At 33.9% G+C, this 22,724-nt stretch overlaps 2 protein-coding genes across 10 annotated transcripts in view; one reads left to right on the top strand and one right to left on the bottom strand.

The window, feature by feature from the left end:
- Window positions 1-12,078, top strand: part of LOC124368728 — a 68,944-nt gene extending 56,866 nt beyond the window's left edge. For 6 of the 7 annotated variants that reach the window (XM_046826053.1, XM_046826048.1, XM_046826049.1 and 3 more), the window contains exons 9-13: window positions 682-898; window positions 2,745-2,870; window positions 6,886-7,078; window positions 7,565-7,801; window positions 11,816-12,078. In XM_046826053.1, coding sequence (XP_046682009.1) covers window positions 682-898; window positions 2,745-2,870; window positions 6,886-7,078; window positions 7,565-7,801; window positions 11,816-11,926 — 884 coding nt within the window. In that variant the 3' untranslated portion in view covers window positions 11,927-12,078. The remainder of the gene's footprint in view (window positions 1-681; window positions 899-2,744; window positions 2,871-6,885; window positions 7,079-7,564; window positions 7,802-11,815) is intronic. The other variant, XM_046826054.1, reaches the window with a different exon arrangement.
- Window positions 12,079-17,117: 5,039 nt separating this feature from the next.
- Window positions 17,118-22,724, bottom strand: part of LOC124368727 (leucine-zipper-like transcriptional regulator 1) — a 55,625-nt gene continuing 50,018 nt past the window's right edge. For all 3 annotated transcript variants that reach the window (XM_046826044.1, XM_046826046.1, XM_046826045.1), the window contains exon 15: window positions 17,118-22,551. In XM_046826044.1, the coding sequence (XP_046682000.1) occupies window positions 22,399-22,551 (153 nt within the window). In that variant the 3' untranslated portion in view covers window positions 17,118-22,398. The remainder of the gene's footprint in view (window positions 22,552-22,724) is intronic.

Below are 22,724 nucleotides of genomic sequence, written 5' to 3'. Positions count from 1 at the left end.
ACGATTTGTGCCAAGAAGTCTCTTCAGAAGCCACTCAGAAATTTCTTCAGATTAGAACCTCTTATTACAATATATTCTTGGAGTGTTGAGAGTGACAGCCTCACCCACAGCATGGTGAATCTCTGGGTTGTGACAAATTTGAAACCTGGGAAAGTCCACAAGGACTGTGCAGATTCCCAGAATTTCAGCATGCCAAGTTCACAGCTGGTCACTTTCTCTTTGCTATTTTCTTAAAAAAAAAAAGAATTACAGAGTACGATATATTGTAAGAAAGAATGATAAGTATACGATAATTTACTTAACATAGATTGATGTATTTTACTTAACATTTAGAACTCATTACAAAAAAAATTAGGCTCTGCAATACTGTTTCCACATAATGCTGAATGATAAGATAGCCATAACATATGTGTACTTTGCTTGGACCAAACTGACAACAGCATGTTCACTGCCAGTTTGAGTTGATCAGCACTGGATGATAACTCTGGAGTTGAAACATCCATATATGGATCATTTGGTACTGCAGAGGTGATTGCCCTTAATTACCACATACAAGTGTACCAAACTAGTTTTTCATGTATATACTTTAAAGGTCAAGTGGAAAACTGAAATCAATAAAAATATAAAACACCTCTAAAAATATGTTACCTTGAAATTTATTTGTACTTTTGTTATTCTCAGATTTGGATGAGTGTCAGCACACAGACTTGCATGACTGCCACCTAGTAGCGACTTGTAGCAACACGTTTGGCTCGTTCCACTGTGTCTGCCCAGAAGGGTACCGTGACCCTTGGGCTGGCAATAACCACCACAGCGGTCGAGAGTGCCACACCTGCCCCCAGGACTTCTGCAACCACCGGGGAGAATGTAGATACCAGAACGACCAGCCAGTCTGCAAGTAAGTAGGTCACTAGGCAGTACTGGTACTCGTACGTTGGGTTACTGTTATCATCTTGAGTTATAGAGACTAGAGAAAACACTAAAAATTCATTATCAAAACAATTTTTTCCCTTTTTTAGCGTATACACACAATCCCAAAAACTCCCATGAACTGGCCAATCCGAACTGGATTTAAAGTTGATGCTCTCTTTGGCATACTTGTATTTTGCACATAAAATTAGTTTTTAATCTCAAACAACTGATTCTTTAACAAACAAACTTTTATCAGTTATTTAGGTGGTTTCACTTCTGGCTGGTTTATACCTTCCAGTTGAACTCACACTGGGCACAGCAAAAACCGATGTGTCTCTTAAATCTGGGCAACCTTATGGATGTCACACCAGAAGCAATGAAAAGGTCCTTTTAGAACTAGATGCAATTCCGAACGAATGAACTAATTTGGTTTTCAGTTGTTCAATAAATGGTTCGGTGTAAAGAATGGGTTAGGGGTTTTTTTGCTTTGTTCATTTTACAGAACAGAAGAAAACATATAACCCTATGGTATTTACGAATCTATAGCTGTAATACTTGTTTATGCCTATTTTCACGAAATTTGTTATTTTTTAGATTTCAAATGACACAACAACTCTTAGATCAAATTGGACAGCTCTCAAAGTTTCCACCAAGCAGTCATTTGTAAAAAATTAAAATTGAGACATATCCAAAATGTTTATCTAGTCTGGGGGTCTATGTTTTTAAAGACATAATTTTCATTTGCACAAAGCGCAGTAACGTTCTGTTACAAATATGTTCTATTACGTTATAGCCTAATTAGTTAAAAATTTAATGTGAACCATGCTCAATGTTATACATTCTTCTTTAATTTAAGACCTCAATGCTACTACAGTACGTTATGTGAAATTGTTTTCAACATAGGCCAAAGTTGCACGTAAAACAGGCTTACTTACATGAAATTAAGACAATTTTAACTGTTCTCGATAATTTTTTTTAAATTGTGTATTTTGTGTGTTTTTATTGACGCAAAAAATACAGTTTAAATTAGATCAAATATATTTCATGTTATGTTAACACTTTGTATTATGAAGAAGAGGACAATTTACTCTCAACTTGAGTAAAGTAAACCTGCTACTCCTACCATATCCAACACATCTAAATGAAAGTTGACGTTTTTCTCTTTACAAAAGGTTAAAAATAGATTTGATTTATTTTGTTGTAGGAACAGGACTGTGAATGGACTATAAAAATCTGAGCTTCATTCATGCATAGTAGCAGATTTGTTTCTCTAAAAAATGTGACTCGTTAAATTTATCCACCTAAAATGTGTTGAACTTTTTTCACATTTAATTTGTACAAATTTATTTTTTAACTTAAAGAATGGTTACCATCTTTAGATTATATTGAAAGTATTATGAACATTCAAGCATAAATTAGAGATTTTCTTATTCTTTTACGAAAACAGTCAATGTTTGTGTAGTTTTATTAAATTTCACCTATGTTAATTAATATGAATGGTATATTGATGTTGAGTGATAAGAGTGTCAATTTTATAATATATGATCTTTATGTTTTCTTTTTTTAGTTATGTCTGAGCACAGCCAATTTCAGTTACTTAATCGTTAATTTTAAAAATGGAACCTCTAAACAGGCTTAGACTTCGGAGATCCTAAATTTTTTCGTCTTTAGTTATATTAACTTTAAACTGCGTTAAATGAACTGCATCTGATTTGAAACCGGTAATGATTTTTGTAAAAATATTAGTCAGTCATGTTACTGAGTATTATTTATTTTTTAAGTAATGATTACATTTATATCAATGAGTGTATACATCATGTTTCTCACCATAGGTGTGCTGGAAGCTACTATGGAGCACAGTGTGAGATTGACGGGGAGGTTCTCGGGGTGGCCATTGGAGCCTCTGTTGCTGCCGTTATCATCATCGTGTCCACACTGGTTTGTCTCTGTATGTGGAGGTAAGTTCTAGCCATGCACACGAAACAACTCAACAACAAAATAGTTCAATTTTCAGTTACAATCCAGCCTAAATAACTCGTAAATACTACAATTATTCCAAAACTGTATATAGCGCATGAATACATTAAAAATTATTGAAATACATTTTAAGTAATGCTACAGAAAATCTCAAACAGTACACAAAGATACCACTGAGCATGTACCTACACAATATGTTTTTTGTGAGGCGTGTACATTTCATTTATGACACTATGTAGCAACAGTATACAGGATGTCTGACCACCCGTGCAGTATTTTACAAGCTGTCTTAATAACTGACATCCACACTTTTTCTATATCTTTTCACCATCATTTGGCCTCTCTGAATCCATTAAAATTATTTTCAATTTTGAAAAATGCCCCTAAAGGGCCCAATTTGGGGGGTAGGGGTACTTTTTTGGGGAATTTTCAAATGTAAACATGGGTCATGTGATACATCAATTTAAAGGTCTAATTACACCGAACATTTTGGCAAAAAACAAAAGTTAATTATCTTTAACCGTATGTACAGGGTGTACCAAAACGTTTTGAAATAGGACTTTAAAATAAAGTACCGTGTTACCCTACCTACAATACGGAACAGCTCCAGATTTGTTTCCTAACTTGCTATTGACCTATTTTTCAATGAAATATGTGGTACGGGGCATTTTTCACTGGATTTTGTAAATTTCAAAAATATTCAAAATTTAAGAATACAAAAAAATCCTAACACTCAAAATTCTTAAATAGCAACATATAATAAATTTTATATCAAATAAAAGGTCTTTTTAAAACAAACATTTTTTTGTATTTAATTTTTTTCCTATCTCTTACTGTTTCAAAATGGCACCCGAAAAACTGAATGACGTATGTCTGTTTACAAAATGTAACAAATTTATTTTAAATGATATGAAATAAAAATATGTCCTTTAATTTTTAATTTGCTTAATAGCTCTGCCATAATCTTACCTTTCATTGATTTTGCTAGTACAGGTGCTCGAATCCGTCATCGGTCCGTCATTTGCTAAACACAGTTCTAATCTGGATTGAATTTATAGCATTCCGGATTCGCTGCATCATATTTTGGGTGTTGTCGGTCGTAAAACATAAACTAAGTCTTTCAGCCTACCCCATAAGTAAAAGTCCAAACAGGTCAAATCAGGGGATCTTGGTGGGTAGTTAACTGGACCACCTCTTCCAACCCATCTTCCAGGATATTGTTCATCAAGCGTTTGTCGCACGTTGTGCGAGTAATGAGCCGGAGCACCGTCGTGCATAAACCACATATTGCTAACAACTTCGTCAGGTACATCTATTAATAAGTTAGGCAAGTGATTAATTAAAAATTGTTATAAGTCTCTCCATCTAGGTGTCCTTCAAAGAAAAAAGGACATACAATTCTCCTACCAACAATACCACACCAAGTATTCACAGTCCAGTACCTCTGGTTGTCAACCTCTCGTATCCAGTGGGGGTTCTCATGAGCCCAGTACCTCATGTTGTGACGGTTAACTTCGCGTTGCCTCGACATGTAGCTTCGTCACACCATAGTAAATTGCGAAAAAAAATGTTCATTTTGTAGCAACTTTTCTCTTGCCCACAAACAAAAATCATTCTTTGAATGCCATCATCACCAATGAAGTTCTTGGTGCAGGGACATCTTGTAGGGATGCATTTTATTGTCTTTCAGGATCTTCACCACTGAACTTTGGCTCATACCAGAATCAATAGCTATTCTTCTGGAAGAATCAGTTGGGTTTAGTTGCACCCGCCGGCCAATACTTCTGGTGCCCTATCACTTCTTGCAGGCCTTGCAAGTGTTTTTCCCTTATTGCTGTCAGGCTGTACCTGTCCTGTTTCACGAATAACGTGAACTCGAATAGCATTGAAAGGCCATTCGTGACTGAGGTTCTCTATTTGGAAACCGTTCGGCATACACCCTCGCAGAAGCCACATAGTTTTGAAAACATTCGCCTAACACCATTAGCATATCGAATGCCTCTGCATTTGTGTACGGCATTTCGAAAAACCACAAGCTGTCCTTAACAGCAGACACCAATGAACTGACTAAGGGTAGCCTTCTACCCAGCAGGGATCACTTCTGGCTGGTATATACCTACCAGTTGAACCCACCACTGGGCACAGCAAAAACCGATGTGCCACTTCAATCTGGGCAACCTTATGGATGTCCAGTAGCGGCACATCACTAACCGCAAATGTTTGAGATTCTGGGGTTCATAAGGCAATTCGATAAGTTTAGTCCTACTGTGGAAGATGACTGTTGGAGTTTGGTGAGGTTTGTTCCCTTTACCTCAGAGGTTCTTGTTCACCCTCAACAAGGGTGTGCCACCCCCTGCCTACTTTGACTGGAGAGGCTGGTTCAGAGCTGGCCTCCCCTTCTTCCGGGATGACTTTGAGATGTAGTGCCCTAATTCTTCCTCATGGATCTCGATAGGAAACGGCCCCTACTACACCCTAACCTTACCCATCCTGAATATCCTGTCACTCTCCGGAAGCAGTGCAAAGGTTCTTACAGGACTAAGTGCAATTTATAAGCTTCTTGTCCTAAGAGAACAAAAAAAAAAAGGGTAGCCTTATCACATTTGTCAGATAAAGAAGGTCTAGCCAGGATACCGCAAGTGATAAGCTGTTGAGGGTGGTACAAAGTACCTTTCTAGTCCAAGACTGCATTGAGATTGTGCATACATGAATCAATGTTATCATTAAAAGAAAACATGGAAACTTACTACAAAAATATTGGGCCACATTGGAAAATTAAAACATGTTGAATTTTTGGTCTGATTTCATAAAAGATTCTTTTTATTTAATCACAAAAACCTGTTTGTTCAAATAAAAAATAATTTGTTACATTTTGTAAACAGACATTACGTAATTCTGTTTTTCGGGTGCCATTTTGAAACAGTAAGAGATAGGAAAAAAAGTTAAATACAAAAAATGTTTGTTTTAAAAAGACTCTTTATTTGATATAAAATTTATTATATGTTTGCTATTTAAGAATTTTGAGTGTTAGGATATTTTGTATTCTTAAATTTTGAATATTTTTGAAATTAAGAAAATCCAGTGAAAAAATTCCCGTTACCACATATTTCATTGAAAAATAGGTCAATAGCAAGTTAGGAAAAAAAATCTGGAGCTGTTCCGTATTGTAGGTAGGATAACACGGTACTTTAATTTTAAAGTCCTATTTCAAAACGTTTTGTGGTACACCCTGTACATACGGTTAAAGATAATTAACTTTTGATTTCGCCAAAATGTTTCGGTGTAATTAGACCTTTAAAATTGATGTATCACATGACCCATGTTTACATTTTGAAAATTCCCCAAAAAAGTACCCCTACCCCTCAAATTGGGCCCTTTAGGGGCATTTTTCAAGAATTGAAAAATAATTTTAACGGATTCAGAGGCCAAATTATGGAGAAAAGAGATAGAAAAATTGTGGGAAGTCAGTTATTAAGACAGCTGTAAATACTGCACGGGTGGTCAGACTCGCCCTCGTATAGTAATCCTGCTTTGTTGGCCCATATCAGTCAGTTTTTCCTCTGGACTGAAAAGAGATTTTGTAAAAAGTTTTTGTCTGATAACAAAAAATGAAGCAACAGTTTATCAGCATTCGAATCTGATTTATTTGATAAAAGTACTAAAAAATAAACATCAACACTGCAGAGTTTATATTAAATTTTTATAGAACTTAAATTTTCTTTCAAAGTTATTATTTCAAATAAGAAGTTTAACAGCAGCCAAAAGCTGATTTAAACAATGCTGCAGATAGTACCAGTCTTCCTCTTGAATTATCTAGGAATTCAAACACTTTGTATAAAATTAACGATCAGGAGTCACCCTGCCTCAAACTCACACTACAGTGTAGTCTTGAATACAATGAACAACATTATACAACACGTTATATGGTTATGATCATTTACAAATATTTCCTATAAAGATTGAATTGACATTTGTAGTTTTCACTCTAACTTTCAGCCGAAGATGGAGTCGTGAGCAGAAGGTAGCGGCAGGCATGGGTTCACCTGTTTTTGGCTACATGGCCACAACACGCAACAACACCATCAAGACACCCGCTGTAGGGACATCTCCCTACCAAGTATCTCTTGAGGATCGGTTACGCTGGGCCCAGATAGCTGATGTAATGGCTCAAGCAACTAACCACTATGCAGTAAGTTCTTTTTTAAGTAATGGCTGTGGGCTACTAGAAACAAAAAATATAAATTTTTACCTAATCTTGTAATCTGAAGTATTCTAACAATAAATTAGAAATTTGTTAAATGCAAAATTTATTTTATACACACAATTTACAATAAAATTCACCCCTTTTATTAGTTTTTTAGTAAATGGCGAATCGAGGCCAGTAACATTTACTGTTAAGACAATTTAGCATGGATATTGTGATGTACTCTGAAAATGTGCTACTGCTCAGCAGCGTTCTCAGAGATGGATATATGGAAGATAAATCACCCTTCAAAGTTTGACCAGATTTTAGAATAATACTTTTATCCCTTAATACTTGTGTATTTTCAGTTGCAAATACAATTTTCCACTGTATACTTTATTAATAATAAAAACTGACAATACATACAAATATAAAATAGGAGGAAAATAGACTTTGGAGGAAAGTGTAACCTAAAATTGTGTCCATTTATTGGTTTTACAGCCAGAACCTGGTGGAATAGCCACAAGGCCATCATCTACAATATTCGGGTACGGGGGGACCCTGCCCCACCTCTCTGCGCCAATACCCATGCCAAGACTGAGTCTGAGGCCAGCATCAGTACATGGAACGCGAGCTGCGGACAGCAGCTGCAGTGAGGAGGAAGACAGGACAGACCTCCTCGGTAGAAATTTCCATGTTCCTCGACCCAAGAGTAGATCTTCTGTAGCAGTAAGTGCAAATACCCCACCACCTATTATAGATAAAATAGGTAACAAGCTGCCAGCTTGAATTAATCTCGCCAAAGAAGTAACAAAATAGATAAGAAGACCAATTGGTTTAGTATTCACATGTTCATGACTAAACCGTGAGCCATTGTGTTTTATATTTGAGGGAGATTTTTGGAAGAACGCAAATATCATTTTAATTTTTTTAGGGCAGATTGAGAGTATATAAAATTTGCCAAGTACCTTCTTAAGAAAGTGTATAAAAAATGTATATTATTTTCTGCAAAATATGTTTTTTAAGAGGTTCTTTATACAAAATTACAAATTCCAAAAATCTATTTACATATTTTAATAAATTGTATATAAAACAAGTTATAAAATAGGAAAAAAAACAAAATAAAATGGTTTTAGGGTATATTTGGAATACACTACAAAAACTTTAAATTTTTTTTTTTTATTAAAAGGAGAAGCCGATCTCCTTTTTGCCTTATTCTGCCCGTCCTCATGGGCCACTGGCCTGTGCGAGGATCTTATCAAACAGAATAAGGGGGAGAGTCGATACAGTACAAGGTCGATGGTACTGATAAAAAGTGCAACGGTCACAGACAGGATTCGAACCTGCGCTATCTCTAACTCAGACTCAAAGTTCAGCGTCTTAGACCACTCGGCCATCGGCACTCCCAATATAGAAATAAATCAATAAAATGCATGATTTCATGACATGAACAGTTACAGTTAACTAAAAAGCTGTTCATTCACTTATCATGCAATTTACTAATAACTACAGCAAACTCTAGTATAGTGATATATAATTCACTTATCACAACTCTGAATTAACTTTTTTTAAATAAAACAACTGTGACTAATTATTATCATATCATAAAATGAATAGAAAACACTGGTGTACATACTTAACACGTAGAATGGCACACAGAAACAAAACGGCGAGAGCCAGGGTCTACGACTGTTGCAATTCTTAGATCCAAATGTAGATTGCCAGTCTGCAACGTCTGTTATATTTACTATGTAGGTTCACAAAACAATTACTGTATTTGATGCAGACATCTGTTTGTTTTAATATTTACATCAAAATAGTAACAGAAATGCTGATTAAACCGAATTCTGCTAAATGAAAGTGTGACTGATTCTGATTTCTAAAATGTATTGCTATACCATATAACAATAATAATAAATCTTTATTGCGTTCACAATTTAAGAAAATTGTATTCAATCATCAATGTTGTATTGAACCATTGAACTGTTAGGAATGATGAATTCAACCAGTTGACGTACACAAGAATATACTTACATTCTTTTAACTGACAGATTATGAATGACATTTATAGTCTATTTCCAACAGTACCAACCTTTTTATGATGAATGAAACCTTGATTGATTATTCTTATATATTCAAGAATGATACTGCCTGAATAACTTGGTGAACAAATGTTATTTTCAGTGAAGCTGTTGCTGCAATGATTGCGGCAAAAACTTCTTGCAAATTATTTGCAATTGATGTATTTATATACATTGTTCACATGTAGTTTAGACAATGACCAACATTTTAGTATGCATATTAACAGGTGTTTACTTAGTTTTAATACACTAAATTGCATTGGTAAATAAAGTGATGTAGGGTTGGAAATATCAGATTTCGCACTCGGAAGGTTCAGTAGTGCTAACTCAAGTATATTATGTTTCAATTGTCGTTGTATTCCAAATACAAATAAATCAATAAATGAATTCAAGGGTTTTCAAAATAATTCCCATTTGTCTACCAGGTACACAACATTATAATATCCTTTTTTTTTTTTTTTTTTTTTTTTTTTTTTTTTTTTTTTTTCCCAAAATTTATGTACAGAATTAAATATAATACATAACAAAAAACTTATAGGAAATTATCCCCACATGGGCATCAGCCTGTGTGTGGGGAAACGAGTTCCTCAGTCTGCACTACCAATAACACACAAAACACTTAAATTAAAATAAGGAAATGAATTGTCATTAAATAAAAACATTTTCATTAACAAATGAGAAATGAAGATTTAACCTCTAAAATAAACCATACAAGGCCAGAGCATGGAATACATGAGCAAATTCAGTTAATAAATAATCTAAAATTTGAAAGGAATATACTTATTTAGAAAATATAATTTGAAGACTTAAAAATGTAATTTGGGTGGTGAATGCTTAATTTCATTAAACTAAATTTGCTGACAGAGAAATATTAATTTAGAAGGACCCTCAGGACAAAGTTGGTTTATTCACATTCCAAGAGCTGAGGGCAAATTTGAATTGTGTAAGTATACAACCTAATTTTTCCTCATACCGATAGAAAAAATTCCCCTAAGAAAGAAATTGATTGTCGGCCACACTAGTTTTGGCGCATGTAGAAATAGGAGGATATCATTAAGGTTAAAAATATAAAAAATTAATTTGTTTTGGAGAGTATTTTTCTTGGCTTGGCATAGTTAAAACCAACTGTCAAACACATAATTAAATGATACATCTCAACTTTAAATGATACATCTCAACTGAACTTCTCAAACCATATTGAGAAAGTTACAGGTAAGCTAAGTAGCAGTATTTTTTTATTGTCTCGACTTGCCTGTTTCAAAAGTGCTGACATCCTCTTGTTGGCTTATCATGGTTGTTTTTACCCTTATTTATCTTATGCAGTACCAATTTGGGGCCATGAAAGCACCAAGACGCAGTATGTTTTCAGGTTGCAGAAGAGAGCTGTTCGGATAGTTTTTCACTTGGCCGGAAATCAGTCATGCAGATCGCTATTTCGAGAGAAAGGCATACTCACTTTTCCATCAATATACATCCTCAACAGCCTGACATTTCTAATCAAGAATTTTGGTTTATTTACTTCTCATATTACACATACTCATAGATACCAACTCCGTCACAACAATAACATAACCCTACCTCGCCATAGCACCACTTTTTTTCAGAAATAAAACATATTCCTCCTGCATATCATTGTTTAATTCTCTACCACAGTATCTAAAGAATGTTAAGGAGCCCAACAAATTCAAAAGCCAATTGAAAGAATTTTTAATTCAAAAGGAATATTACAGTGTCCAGGATTACTTACTTGAGAAGAAAGACTAGTTTTAGTATGTTATGTTTTGGTTCTGTATGTAATGTTAAATTTAGTAATTTAGATAATTTTACTTTAATTTGACCTCTGCCTGTGCAATCCTTGTATTGTTTGTGGCAATAAATGATTTGACTTTGACATCACCATCAGCTAACCATACACAGAAGAACTATTTGGCTAAAAGTGGTGACTTTTTATCTTTTTTATCTAGTTGTCTGTCTGTGATTTTACTATTTTAACTTTTTCACACAAGGAAAAGAATGTCATTTTATATTATTAACCCTTTTGATATTTTCCCATTTCAACCTCAACCATATTTTGGATGGATTTAGGAGATTTATCTATATATTTCTTGATTAAAGCAAGTTGTGTGTAGATACAGAACAAATTGACTCTCAGCTGCTAGACTAAAATGACAAATGTATTGCTTTATCACTTCACTTATTTTTTTTCTGTGAAGCTCCAGCTGCAACCTCTTATCTCAGGCTAGCCTCAGATGAAGATTTGTTGGCAAACCAGTATCCAAACCCAGATCCCTGGGGCGATAAGCTGAGACGCTTTCATTTAGCTATTTTTTTAACGAACAGTCAGGATTGGAAAAAAATTCAGACAAAATTTTATATAGCACTTTAAATCCGTGAGGAAAGATATGAGTTCCCATTTCAAGAACCAAAGTGACCCCAAAAAGGCCCATGAGAATGAAAACCTTATTCACACACACACCTAAACCTTTACACAAGTGGATAGATTTCTTCAAACCATGTAAATTTTCTTTGAAACATTTTTCTATAGAGTTTGTTCCTGAAAAAATATTTCAGTGTAGATCAGGACTTATGGCCGGCCCACTGTTTATAATGTATAGACAACACATTCCCCATACTAAAACAAGATATGTCATGGTGTTTACAGAACCAGAGTGGGATCTACTACGACGTGGACTACGAACAGCAACCAGTGCCTACTTGTATTCCCATGAATACGTATACGATGAGTAACAGGTCTAACTACTACTGCACTTGAGCCGAACCTCTTCCATCTGCTAGCATTCTGCTCCCAATGACAATGTCTCTAGCTCTTCAGACTACGAAATTGTATATATTGTATTTCACTTTATTATGTTTGTAAATAAATATTGATTATATTCTTACCAAACAAAAGAGTTATGATTTTTAGTACTTTAAAAAATTTCTTTTGTCATTACCATTAGTGCGTCAACCAATTCCTCGTGATGGAATTTTTGTTTTTTGTGCCTCTTTGGCTTTAGTTTTAATGGTTATGGTTTGTTAAAGGGTTACAAATGAATATAAATAAAACAACGGTGAACTTTTTAGTGTAAATATATTTGGCCCATTATTTAGACTTTATTCTTGTCTTGAATACTTACATAATAACTATACAATTGTAAACATGTTAGACAGATTCTGAATAAGTATCATATACAGGGTGAGTCAGAAATATGGTAAAATATTTTAAGACGTGATTGTAGAGCTAAAAATAAGAAAAAAATGTTATATAAAGGTACGTCCGGAAACGCTCCATTACTGAGTAATGGCTGGCGAAAGATTTTGCTTTGTTTTCAGTTCACCTGGTGAAATTAAGTGATTCTGAAAGGTTTTGTTCTTACTTTTTAACTCAAATTCCTTATTCCTTATTATAAAACAGCAAAAGTTTGCTGTGTAGTGTGATACGTGAGGAGTCAATATCACAACTTTTTTACACATATAGTTAACTTTGTTTATTATGGTTGTTTTCAGAATTAAATTCTCTACAATCTGTATTAGGAAAAACAATTTGTTTATTGGTCATATAACAATGTTATTCGACATCAAACATTTAAGACGGTATTTTTGTTATTAGATTTTTTGCAAATTTCATACTTTTTCTCAAAAAACTTTTCCCACTACAACCTCTAGAGTGGTTTTATTTTATTTTTCAGGTGATTTTCTTTATACATCCATCTTATTTGAGTTAAAAAGTAAGAACAAAACCTTTCAGAATCACTTAATTTCACCAGGTGAACTGAAAACAAAGCAAAAAATTTCTGCCATTACTCAGAAATGGAGCGTTTCCGGACCTACCTTTATATAACATTTTTTTCTTATTTTTAGCTCTACAATCACGTCTTAAAATATTTTACCATATTTCTGACTCACCCTGTATAAAGGGAAAATCGCCTGAAAAATCAAATAAAACCACTCTAGAGGTTGTAGTGTGAACAGTTTTTGAGAAAAAGTATGAAATTTGCCAACAATCTAATAACAAAAATACCATCTTAAATGTTTGAAGTCGAATAACATTGTTAAACGACCGATAAACAAATTGTTTTTCCTAATACAGATTGTAGAGAATTTAATTCTGAAAACAACCATAATAAAAAAATTTAACTAAATGTGTAAAAAAGTTATGAAATTGACTCCTCACGGATTATACTACACAGCAATGTTTTGCTGTTTTATAATAAGGAATGAATATCAGATTGGTAACAGCTGGTAATAATTAATTATTCAAACAGCAACTGTTTAAACATTTTTAAATAATAAATAATCAGCTTGGCATTTATTATTAGATGACATAATTATGTCACCTCATTGTTGAACAAAACAGCAAACTGTAAAGATACTATGTGCTTGTGTTAAGTATTTTAACCAGTTATTTCCATCCATTTTATTAGTGATTTTGTGTTGTGTGTTTCATTTATAACAAATGGAAGGTAATATTCATCTGTATTCAAACTCTGATTTAGAAGACATGGTTTAATGTATGGTTTGGGATGCTGCAATAGTATTTCAGCAAGACGTCTGTCTAGCAAGAGAACTTTCCTAACCGCAGGTGTCAAAGCGCAAGATTTTTGCCACTGTTCATCAACGCCTATCTGACACGGGTTCTTTGAAGTCTTCGGAGCATAGTAATGCAGGCATCGCCCGATCATGTAGGACTGTTGAATTAGAAGAGTTGGTTCTTAATAAAATTTCTGATTATCCTGAAAAAAGCACTAGAGAATTGTCACTACAGTTCAATGTCAGCCAATCTAGTATTCTGAGAATACTACACGAGTACCAGTTACACCCATACCACTTCCAGCATGTTCCAAGCACTTCCATTTGTTTATTGGTCATATAACAATGTTATTCGACATCAAACATATAAGACGGTATTTGTTTTATTAGATTTTTTGCAAATTTCATACTTTTTCTCAAAAACTGTTCACACTACAACCTCTAGAGTGGTTTTATTTGATTTTTCAGGTGATTCAGGTGATACATCCATCTTATTTGAGTTAAAAAGTAAGAACAAAACCTTTCAGAATCACTTAATTTCACCAGGTGAACTGAAAACAAAGCAAAATCTTTCGCCAGCCATTACTCAGTAATGGAGCGTTTCCGGACGTACCTTTATATAACATTTTTTTCTTATTTGTAGCTCTACAATCACATCTTAAAATATTTTACCATATTTCTGACTCACCCTGTATAGTAATGCGCTATTGCGAGAGGTTATAATCAAAACATATAAATTGTCAGAACTGTTGGAATGGAATAAATAATGACTGGATATTATATAATACTTAAATTAATTACTTTGGCTGTCACACACCTTATTCACCTAGGTATACAGGGTGAGTCAGAAATATGGTAAAATATTTTAAGACGTGATTCTAGAGCTAAAAATAAGAAAAAATTGTTATATAAAGGTATAGTGGTATGGGTGTAACTGGTACTCTTGTAGTATTGATTGTTGTTTAAATGATTAATTATTACCAGCTATAACTAAAGATTTAGGGTCAAAATGATTAATAGAACATCTATATCGATCACTTTATCCAACCATTATAGATATTATCTGACTGAAGTTTGTCAAAGTAATTAATCATGCTTCATTTATTACATTATCCCAAAATTATGCATATCTAAAAAGTATCTGTTAATGAGTTTTTTTTTTTTTTTTTTTTTTTTTTTTGTTCTCTTAGGACAAGAAGCTTATAAATTGCACTTAGTCCTGTAAGGACCTTTGCGCTGCTTCCGGAGTGATAGGATATTCAGGATGGGTAAGGTTAGGGAGTAGGGGCCGCCTCCTATCGAGATCCATGAGGAAGAATTAGGGCACTACATCTCAAAGTCATCCCGGAAGAAGGGAGGCCAGCTGTGAACCAGCCTCTCCAGTCAAAGTAGGCAGGGGGTGGCACACCCTTGTTGAGGTTAACAAGAGCCTCTGAGGTAAGGGAACAAACCCCACCAACTCCAACAGCCATCCTCCACAGTAGGCTAGACCTATCGAATTGCCCATAAATCCCAGAATCTAAACATTTGCGGTTAGTGATGTGCCGCTACTGGACATCCATAAGGTTGCCCAGATTGAAGTGGCACATCGGTTTTTGCTGTGCCCAGTGGTGGGTTCAACTGGTAGGTATAAACCAGCCAGAAGTGATCCCTGCTGGGTGTCTGTTAATGAGTTAACACCAATGTTTTAATCAGATTATCTAGTTCCTAACATAACCTAACAAAATCAAATGTACCGAATATAACATTACATGACTAAACAAAACCTAACCTAACAAAATCTGATGTAACTTAATCGAACCTAACAACATAAATCACCTAATCTAATATAATCTAACTTACCCTAACATAAAATGACATAACAAAATAAAATTACCTAACCTAACATGAAAAAATAAAATAACCTAACCTAACATGAAAAAATAAAATAACCTAACATAAAAAAATAAAATAACCTAACCTAACATGAAAAAATAAAATAACCTAACATGACAAAATAAAATAAACTAACCTAACCTAACATGACAAAATAAAATAACCTAACATGGCAATATAAAATAACCTAAGATGACAAAATAAAATAACCTAACGTGACAAAATAAAATAAACTAACCTAACATGACAAAATAAAATAACCTAACCTAACATGACAAAATCAAATAACCTAACCTAACATGACAAAATAAAATAACCTGACATGACAAAATAAAATAACCTAACCTAACATGACAAAATAAAATAACCTAACCTAACATGACAAAATAAAATAAAATAACCTAACATGACAAAATCAAATAAAATAACCTAACATGACAAAATAAAATAAACTAACCTAACCTAACATGACAAAATAAAATTACCTAACCTAACATGACAAAATAAAATTACCTAACATGACAAAATAAAATAACCTAACCTAACATGACGAAATGATATAACCTAATCAAATATAACATGACAAAATAAAATAACCTAACCTAACATGACAAAATAAACTAACCTAACCTAACCTAACATGACAAAATAAAATAACCTAACATGGCAATATAAAATAACCTAAGATGACAAAATAAAATAACCTAACATGACATGACAAAATAAAATAACCTAACATGACAAAATAAAATAACCTAACATGACAAAATAAAATAACCTAACCTAACATGACGAAATAAAATAACCTAATCAAACATAACATGACAAAATAAAATAACCTAACCTAACATGACAAAATAAAATAACCTAACCTAACATGACAAAATAAAATAACCTAACATGACAAAATAACATAACGTAACCCAACATATAATATGACAAAATAACATAACTTAAACAAACCTAATATAACATAACACAATCAAAGTAAACCAAACCTAAAATATCCATCGGTACACTATCATAACCAAAGTAAAACAACATGACATAACATAACCTACCAATACCTAATTTAATTTAACTTAACATAACAAAAGCAAAGAAAATCATACCTAAATAACATAACCTAACAAAAGCAAACCTAATCTAACATGACCTGACCTAATATAACATGATATACATAACAAAACCTAACCTAATGATTGGATGAAGTATTATATTAAATAAAGCATGATTAAAAACTTTTAGCCAGGAAATTAAAAGATTTGATTTGCTGGAATAGAAGTACAGTAGCTTGAATAAAATTAAAAGATCATCTATAATAAGTTTGTATGAATCTTTGAAGGTAGAATATTTTTTTTCTAAAAGTAAAGTGGTTTTTCAATCATGCTTTGGCCAACTTCAGTCACAGAATTTGCATAATGGCTGTATAAATTAAGTGATAAAGTTTGATTAGTCACTCTCACCAATGCATATAATGACTGGATAAAGTGATAAATATAGCATTCAAACTAAAATTTTCTTTCAGGAAAAAAAACTTGATCCATTTTTTTAATACTATTATATTATGTTTTTCCCGTGTAATTCAGCCAGGAAATGAAGATTCACTTTGCTGGTATGGAAGTACAGTAGCTGGAATAAAATTGAAAGATTATTCTTATAATGTGTATGAATCTCTGAAGTTAGAATAATGTTCTTTCTAAAAGTGAAGTGGGTTTTTAATTGTGATTTCTTACCCGCAGCTTGGCGAGCAAAATTAATGAATTCATTCCAAAATTATAACATCTTGAATACTTCAACATCTTGCAATCATGCATCACTAATCATAAACAACCAATATCGATACATGAAACTTTTAGACAATTTTTCAAATTAATAACAACTAATACATTTTGACGAAAAATATCACACGCTGTACACCTGTTTACATTATCCATTACAAATTTCAAATATTTATTATATTAAATTCAATAAAATTCTGTTTTATATACATGTAATCCTACTGTAACACAAAATCTTTGTTAATTTATTAAAAAATGTTTAACAAATCAAGTCCAATAGTAATATAATTAGTAACTGCTTCCCTAATATCTTAAAATTAATAACTATAATATAATATCACAAAACTTACAATTTCAATATTCTTATGATTATAGAGGGCAAAAAGCTGGGTTTTGACATTAGAGTTTTAATAGGATAGGAAGAGCTTATCTCTACCACACTCGAAGAGTATTTCCTTCTTCTTCTCTGAGACACTAAAAAGGACACACAAAATAGGCTCAAAAGTAGTTGATCCTGATATTATCCGGGATCTGAACCTACAAGTTTTCTTATTTCCAACTGGATCTGATGGAGGCCTTAGGTACGGCATCTTCTATCTGACCATTGATATAGCTCCAAATACAAAATTGTTTGAGGCTCTAGGTCGGTAGTCAGGCCTTCTGAAGTTTTCTCTAGACTGTACCACGTTGATGCAAAGTCTCATATCATCCCTCAAAGTTTAAGTAATCTTTATTTTCACACAGAAAAGCTGTCATGTCTCTTAGGGGTGTAATAAACTTCACTTGGCAACATTTTCTCCAGAATTATCTCCAACACGATAGGCCTGTAAATGTTACAATGAAATTGGTCTCTATTCTTCTATTGCTTATTGTAAGCTGATATGTATTACTTTTACTCACTTGTTCTTCAGCTGCACTTCATTTCCAGGATTGAACACAGTCTCCAGCATATTTCCTCCTTCAGAGCTTCTATGCTCTCGTATTTTCTTTCTCCATCTTTCTTTGAAGCACATTTCTAATGCTACGTATAGTCATCTGTGTTCGATACACCATCAAACTTTCTTAAAATTGCTGGTATGTTTTCTCAGTAGCAAGGTTGATTTTTACTACTTTGGATGGATTCTTTTTTTCTTCTTCAGGACACATTAAGAAGGGCACACAAAATGGGCTGAAGAGTAATTTCTAATATCATTTGGGATTTGAACCCACAAGTTGTTCGTTTTCTTATTCATAACTGGCATGGAGGTCATAACTATGGCAAAGGTAATTCAATACAGGGCCATGATCTTTTACCTCATTGAATGATATAGCTCCAAAAACAAAATTGTTTTAGGCCCTGGATCGGTTAGTCAGGCTGAAATTTCTCTCAATCATGCCTGCTGAAGTTTTGAGTTGTCTGTACCACGTTAATTCTAAGTCCCATATCATCCCTGAAAGTTCAAGTGATCTTTATCTTCTCATAAAAATGCTGTCGAGTTTCTTAGGGATGTAATAAACAACTTGGCCACATCTTATTCACAGTCGATCACCAATATGATTGGTCTGTAAATTATACAATGAAATTGGTCTCTATTCTTCAGTTGCCAATTGTAAGCTGATTGAGAACACGAAAACACTGGGCTCTGGATCTCTCAAACATGCCTGCTGAAGGTTTGGGTTGCCTGTACGACGTTAATTCTTAGTCCCATATTCATCCCTGAAAGTTCAAGTGATCTTTATCTTCTCATAAAAATGCTGTCGAGTTTCTTAGGGATGTAATAAACAACTTGGCCACATCTTATTCACAGTCGATCACCAATATGATTGGTCTGTAAATTATACAATGAAATTGGTCTCTATTCTTCAATTGCCTATTGTAAGCTGATTGAGAACACGAAAACACTGGGCTAATAATGTCTGCAGTTTCTTATTGTGGAACACGCTCTCCACCTTAATTTGTTTTCGTTCAGTTCTCAGAGATTTTCTTCCAGTTCCTGCAGGTACAAAATGTAACAATAATGCATGCAGTTTCTTATTGGCTGCACTCATTTCCCTCTAGAGCATATTGAAAGTATATTTCTCTTCTTCTTCAGAGAGACATTAAAAACACATAAAAATTGTATATTTCATGCCAATGGGCCAATGTCAACAACAGAGAGGTTATGTTTAAAGTATACAGTTTTGCCAAATTGCAAAAACAATGTGGTTGCACTTTGACAAAGTCTATTATACACACTATGTTAGCACATAAAACTATATCTACACAGTTCATGTTTTCAGTTCTTTAGTAAGCCTGAGAAAAGGAAAGGAGGGAGTTAAGCAAGGAAATACCTTATGTTTAGATTAGGTGGTTCTTTATTTGGTTACCCACTGGTAGGCTAATTCCCATCTCCTCAGTTAGGTTTGATTGGGAAGAATCTTTATTATTTTGGTTGTAAAACAGTCGTTGAAGAAAGTGATATGGTAGCTGGCACAGTATTGGGTGACATATCCGTCTTTGAATTTGTTTTCAACATTTTGTCGGTAGTAATTCATGTGGGTGCGTAAGCTTTAGGCTGTTAGCGAAATCAGTAAATGACATTTCCAGTAGCACTAGTATGTGCACTTTAAATTGGTGCACAGCTTTTGTGACAGACCTATTGAACTGATTTGTAGGCACATGCATTACAGAAGTTCTACACTTCTTGTGTCCACATGTATAAGGGCCACTTTTTGACGTGGACTGTGTAGTGTTGTGATTTGGAAATTTTTTATAGACAGGTATGGTTTTTAAGCTGGCTGGTTGTCTGAACACTGTAGATAGAGGAGATTGTAAGAGGCCTTGATGAAGAGAGAAGCTTGAAGGGCTTTTAGCATTCTTTGAGAATTATATTTAAAGATTGTAGTTCATTGTGATATGTGTCGTTCTACCTTGTTTTTTGTGAGTTCGGGATACCTGAGCTAACCAGATTTTGTTGTCAACCATGAACTTCGGGTATCCAAGTTTGACAATGACGGTTTTGTAATTATGAAGCTCTTGATCGATTGAGCAAATTTCGGTATGCTGGTTAGAGGAGGTTTTTGAGTTATACCAGTGGGTGATGGATTTGAGGCAGATTTCTAGGTAAAGGACATAAGAATTAATTTTGGCTAATGAAAGTATAGTTCTTCAGTTGTTTGAGCCAAAATTTTTATGGATTGATTTTGGAACATTCAGAATTAATTGTAGAGAATTGATAAGAGGTTTGAAGGGCGAGAATAAGTTTCAAGTTTTTTTATTACAGAAGGCAAAAAAAAAAACTAGTTTTAACATCAGAGTTTAGGTAGGATGGACAAAGTAGGCTTAAAAACATATTTAAAATTTAAAAGCTGGTAAAGAAAACTTTGTGGAGAAAACTTGTCAGCAATGACAAAAAAAGTTTGCTGGTGTGACAAACACAGATGGCCATAGCATTAGAAATGTGCTTAAGACAGAAAAGAAGAGACCACAGAAGATAGAAGAGCTTTGGAGGAAGAAATACAAAGGCTGGAGACTGTGATAAATCCTGAGAAAAACGTAGCTGGTAAAACAAGTAAGTGAGTTATATCCATCCACAGCTGTTACATTTCGTAGCTGCAGAACAGACAACAGGAACTGGAGGAGAATCTGTGAGAATTGAACGAAAGCATATTAAGGTGGAGAACATGTTCCGCTATAAGAAACTGCAGACAATATCAGCTCATAACTTGGAGTATCAGAGATGACATGGGGCTAAGAATTAACGTTGTACAGGCAACCCAAATCTTTAGCTGGCATGTTTAAGAGATCCAGAGCAATCATATAGAAGATGCTATGAATTGCTATACCTATTGCTTCATCAGATCACATTTAGAGATAAGAAAACCCAAAACTTGCAAGTTCAGATTCTGTATAATATCAGGATTTCCTTTAATATGTGTTTGTGAAAAAGAAGAGAAATATCCTTCCAATATGCTAACGATCAACCTTATTGCTGCGGAAAAAGCTTATCAGCAATAAGACAAAGGTTTGATGGTGTGTCATACATAGATTATGAGATACATAAAATGTTTCATTTGATAAGGGGGGAGTTTTGGAATAATGCAAAACTCCGGATAGAATAGTCAAGTTTATAGAGTCAGGAATTAATTTTCAGCCACTTTGGGGTGTCCTTTTACTGTCTCTGTGAAGATGAAGAATATCCTATCTATCCGGTAAAGGTAAGCCTGCCCTTCCTACTCTATAAAAACTCTGATGTTAAAAGTTAGATGTTTTATTATAGTTCTTCAACAATTTCTTGCGTTTTATTCAACAATAAACAAAATGACTGGCAATGTTTTCTTTAAATATCAATTTAGATCCTACAGTACTGTCGTACAACTAATAGTAAATACAAAGGAACTACACCACCTAACAGATACATTTAACACTTGTCTTAAGTAACATTTATAAAGAGTATTTTTATAGCTTAGTAAGACCCTGAGGTATAAAATGTTTGGATTGGATCAGGTTGCTGTAGCGCCACACAAGTGTTATCACAACATCAAGAATGTTCCTTGTAAGGTCACTATAACCTTGCTCAGTATATTAGTTAAACGATGGATACAGAACAGTGCGTTGATCACTAAACATTTACATTTTGTACGTCCTAGAGCGATAAACTCTACATGAAATTACAACATTACATGAGTAACAGTGCTGGTAATAAATCAGACCGACATAGTCATGAAGAATACACGGTATGTGATAAGAGTGTTAGCACCGGTACATCACAACATTACAGGAGAGCTTTCTTACAAATTTCTTTGTATCATAAACTTTGAAATAGGCTAGATCAAGTCGCATGGAACGCACGTTTCATATCACAAAAGCGTCTTAGAGACTGAGTGTATGTGTTTATTAAATCCGTTAGGTCACCGGACACCTGTGATCACCACCTGAAGACATCCTTGAAGACTTCTACATAAGTGAATCGTAAAATCAGTAAATTCTATTTGGTCAGTTTGAGACGTAAGTGCTCTAAGTTGTCCAGGGAACTCAATTTGAAGCTTACAACACTGAAGAACGTTTCTTTAAGGTTTTCTGAGACCTAGAGCTGAGAGGTCAGTAGGTCTCGCTGCTCAGACTGATGCTTGACGTGTCCTGGCAGATCTTGTCATTACATGTCACCGCTGCACTCATGTCATCAGCGAGAGCAGTCACGATGTCAAGGAGAAGTTCTCGACTGAGTAGACGCATCTTTGGCAACCGAGCAACCTGTACAAACAGTTCACTCACTTAAAACTACCATCTAATTAACGACCCGTAATAACTTAATCTTTATTTTTTTTTTGTCACAATTTAAAAAAAAGTAATGTCATATTTAATTTACTTTATCACTTTAGAAATAAAAACAAATACCTATTTATTAAAAATACCCAACAAATATA

The sequence above is a fragment of the Homalodisca vitripennis genome, chromosome X (assembly GCF_021130785.1).
Source record: "Homalodisca vitripennis isolate AUS2020 chromosome X, UT_GWSS_2.1, whole genome shotgun sequence".
In the NCBI taxonomy this organism is placed as follows: Eukaryota; Metazoa; Arthropoda; class Insecta; order Hemiptera; family Cicadellidae; genus Homalodisca; species Homalodisca vitripennis.
The sequence above is the reverse complement of the archived record's forward strand: the minus strand, read 5'-3'. Positions and strand labels throughout refer to the sequence as shown.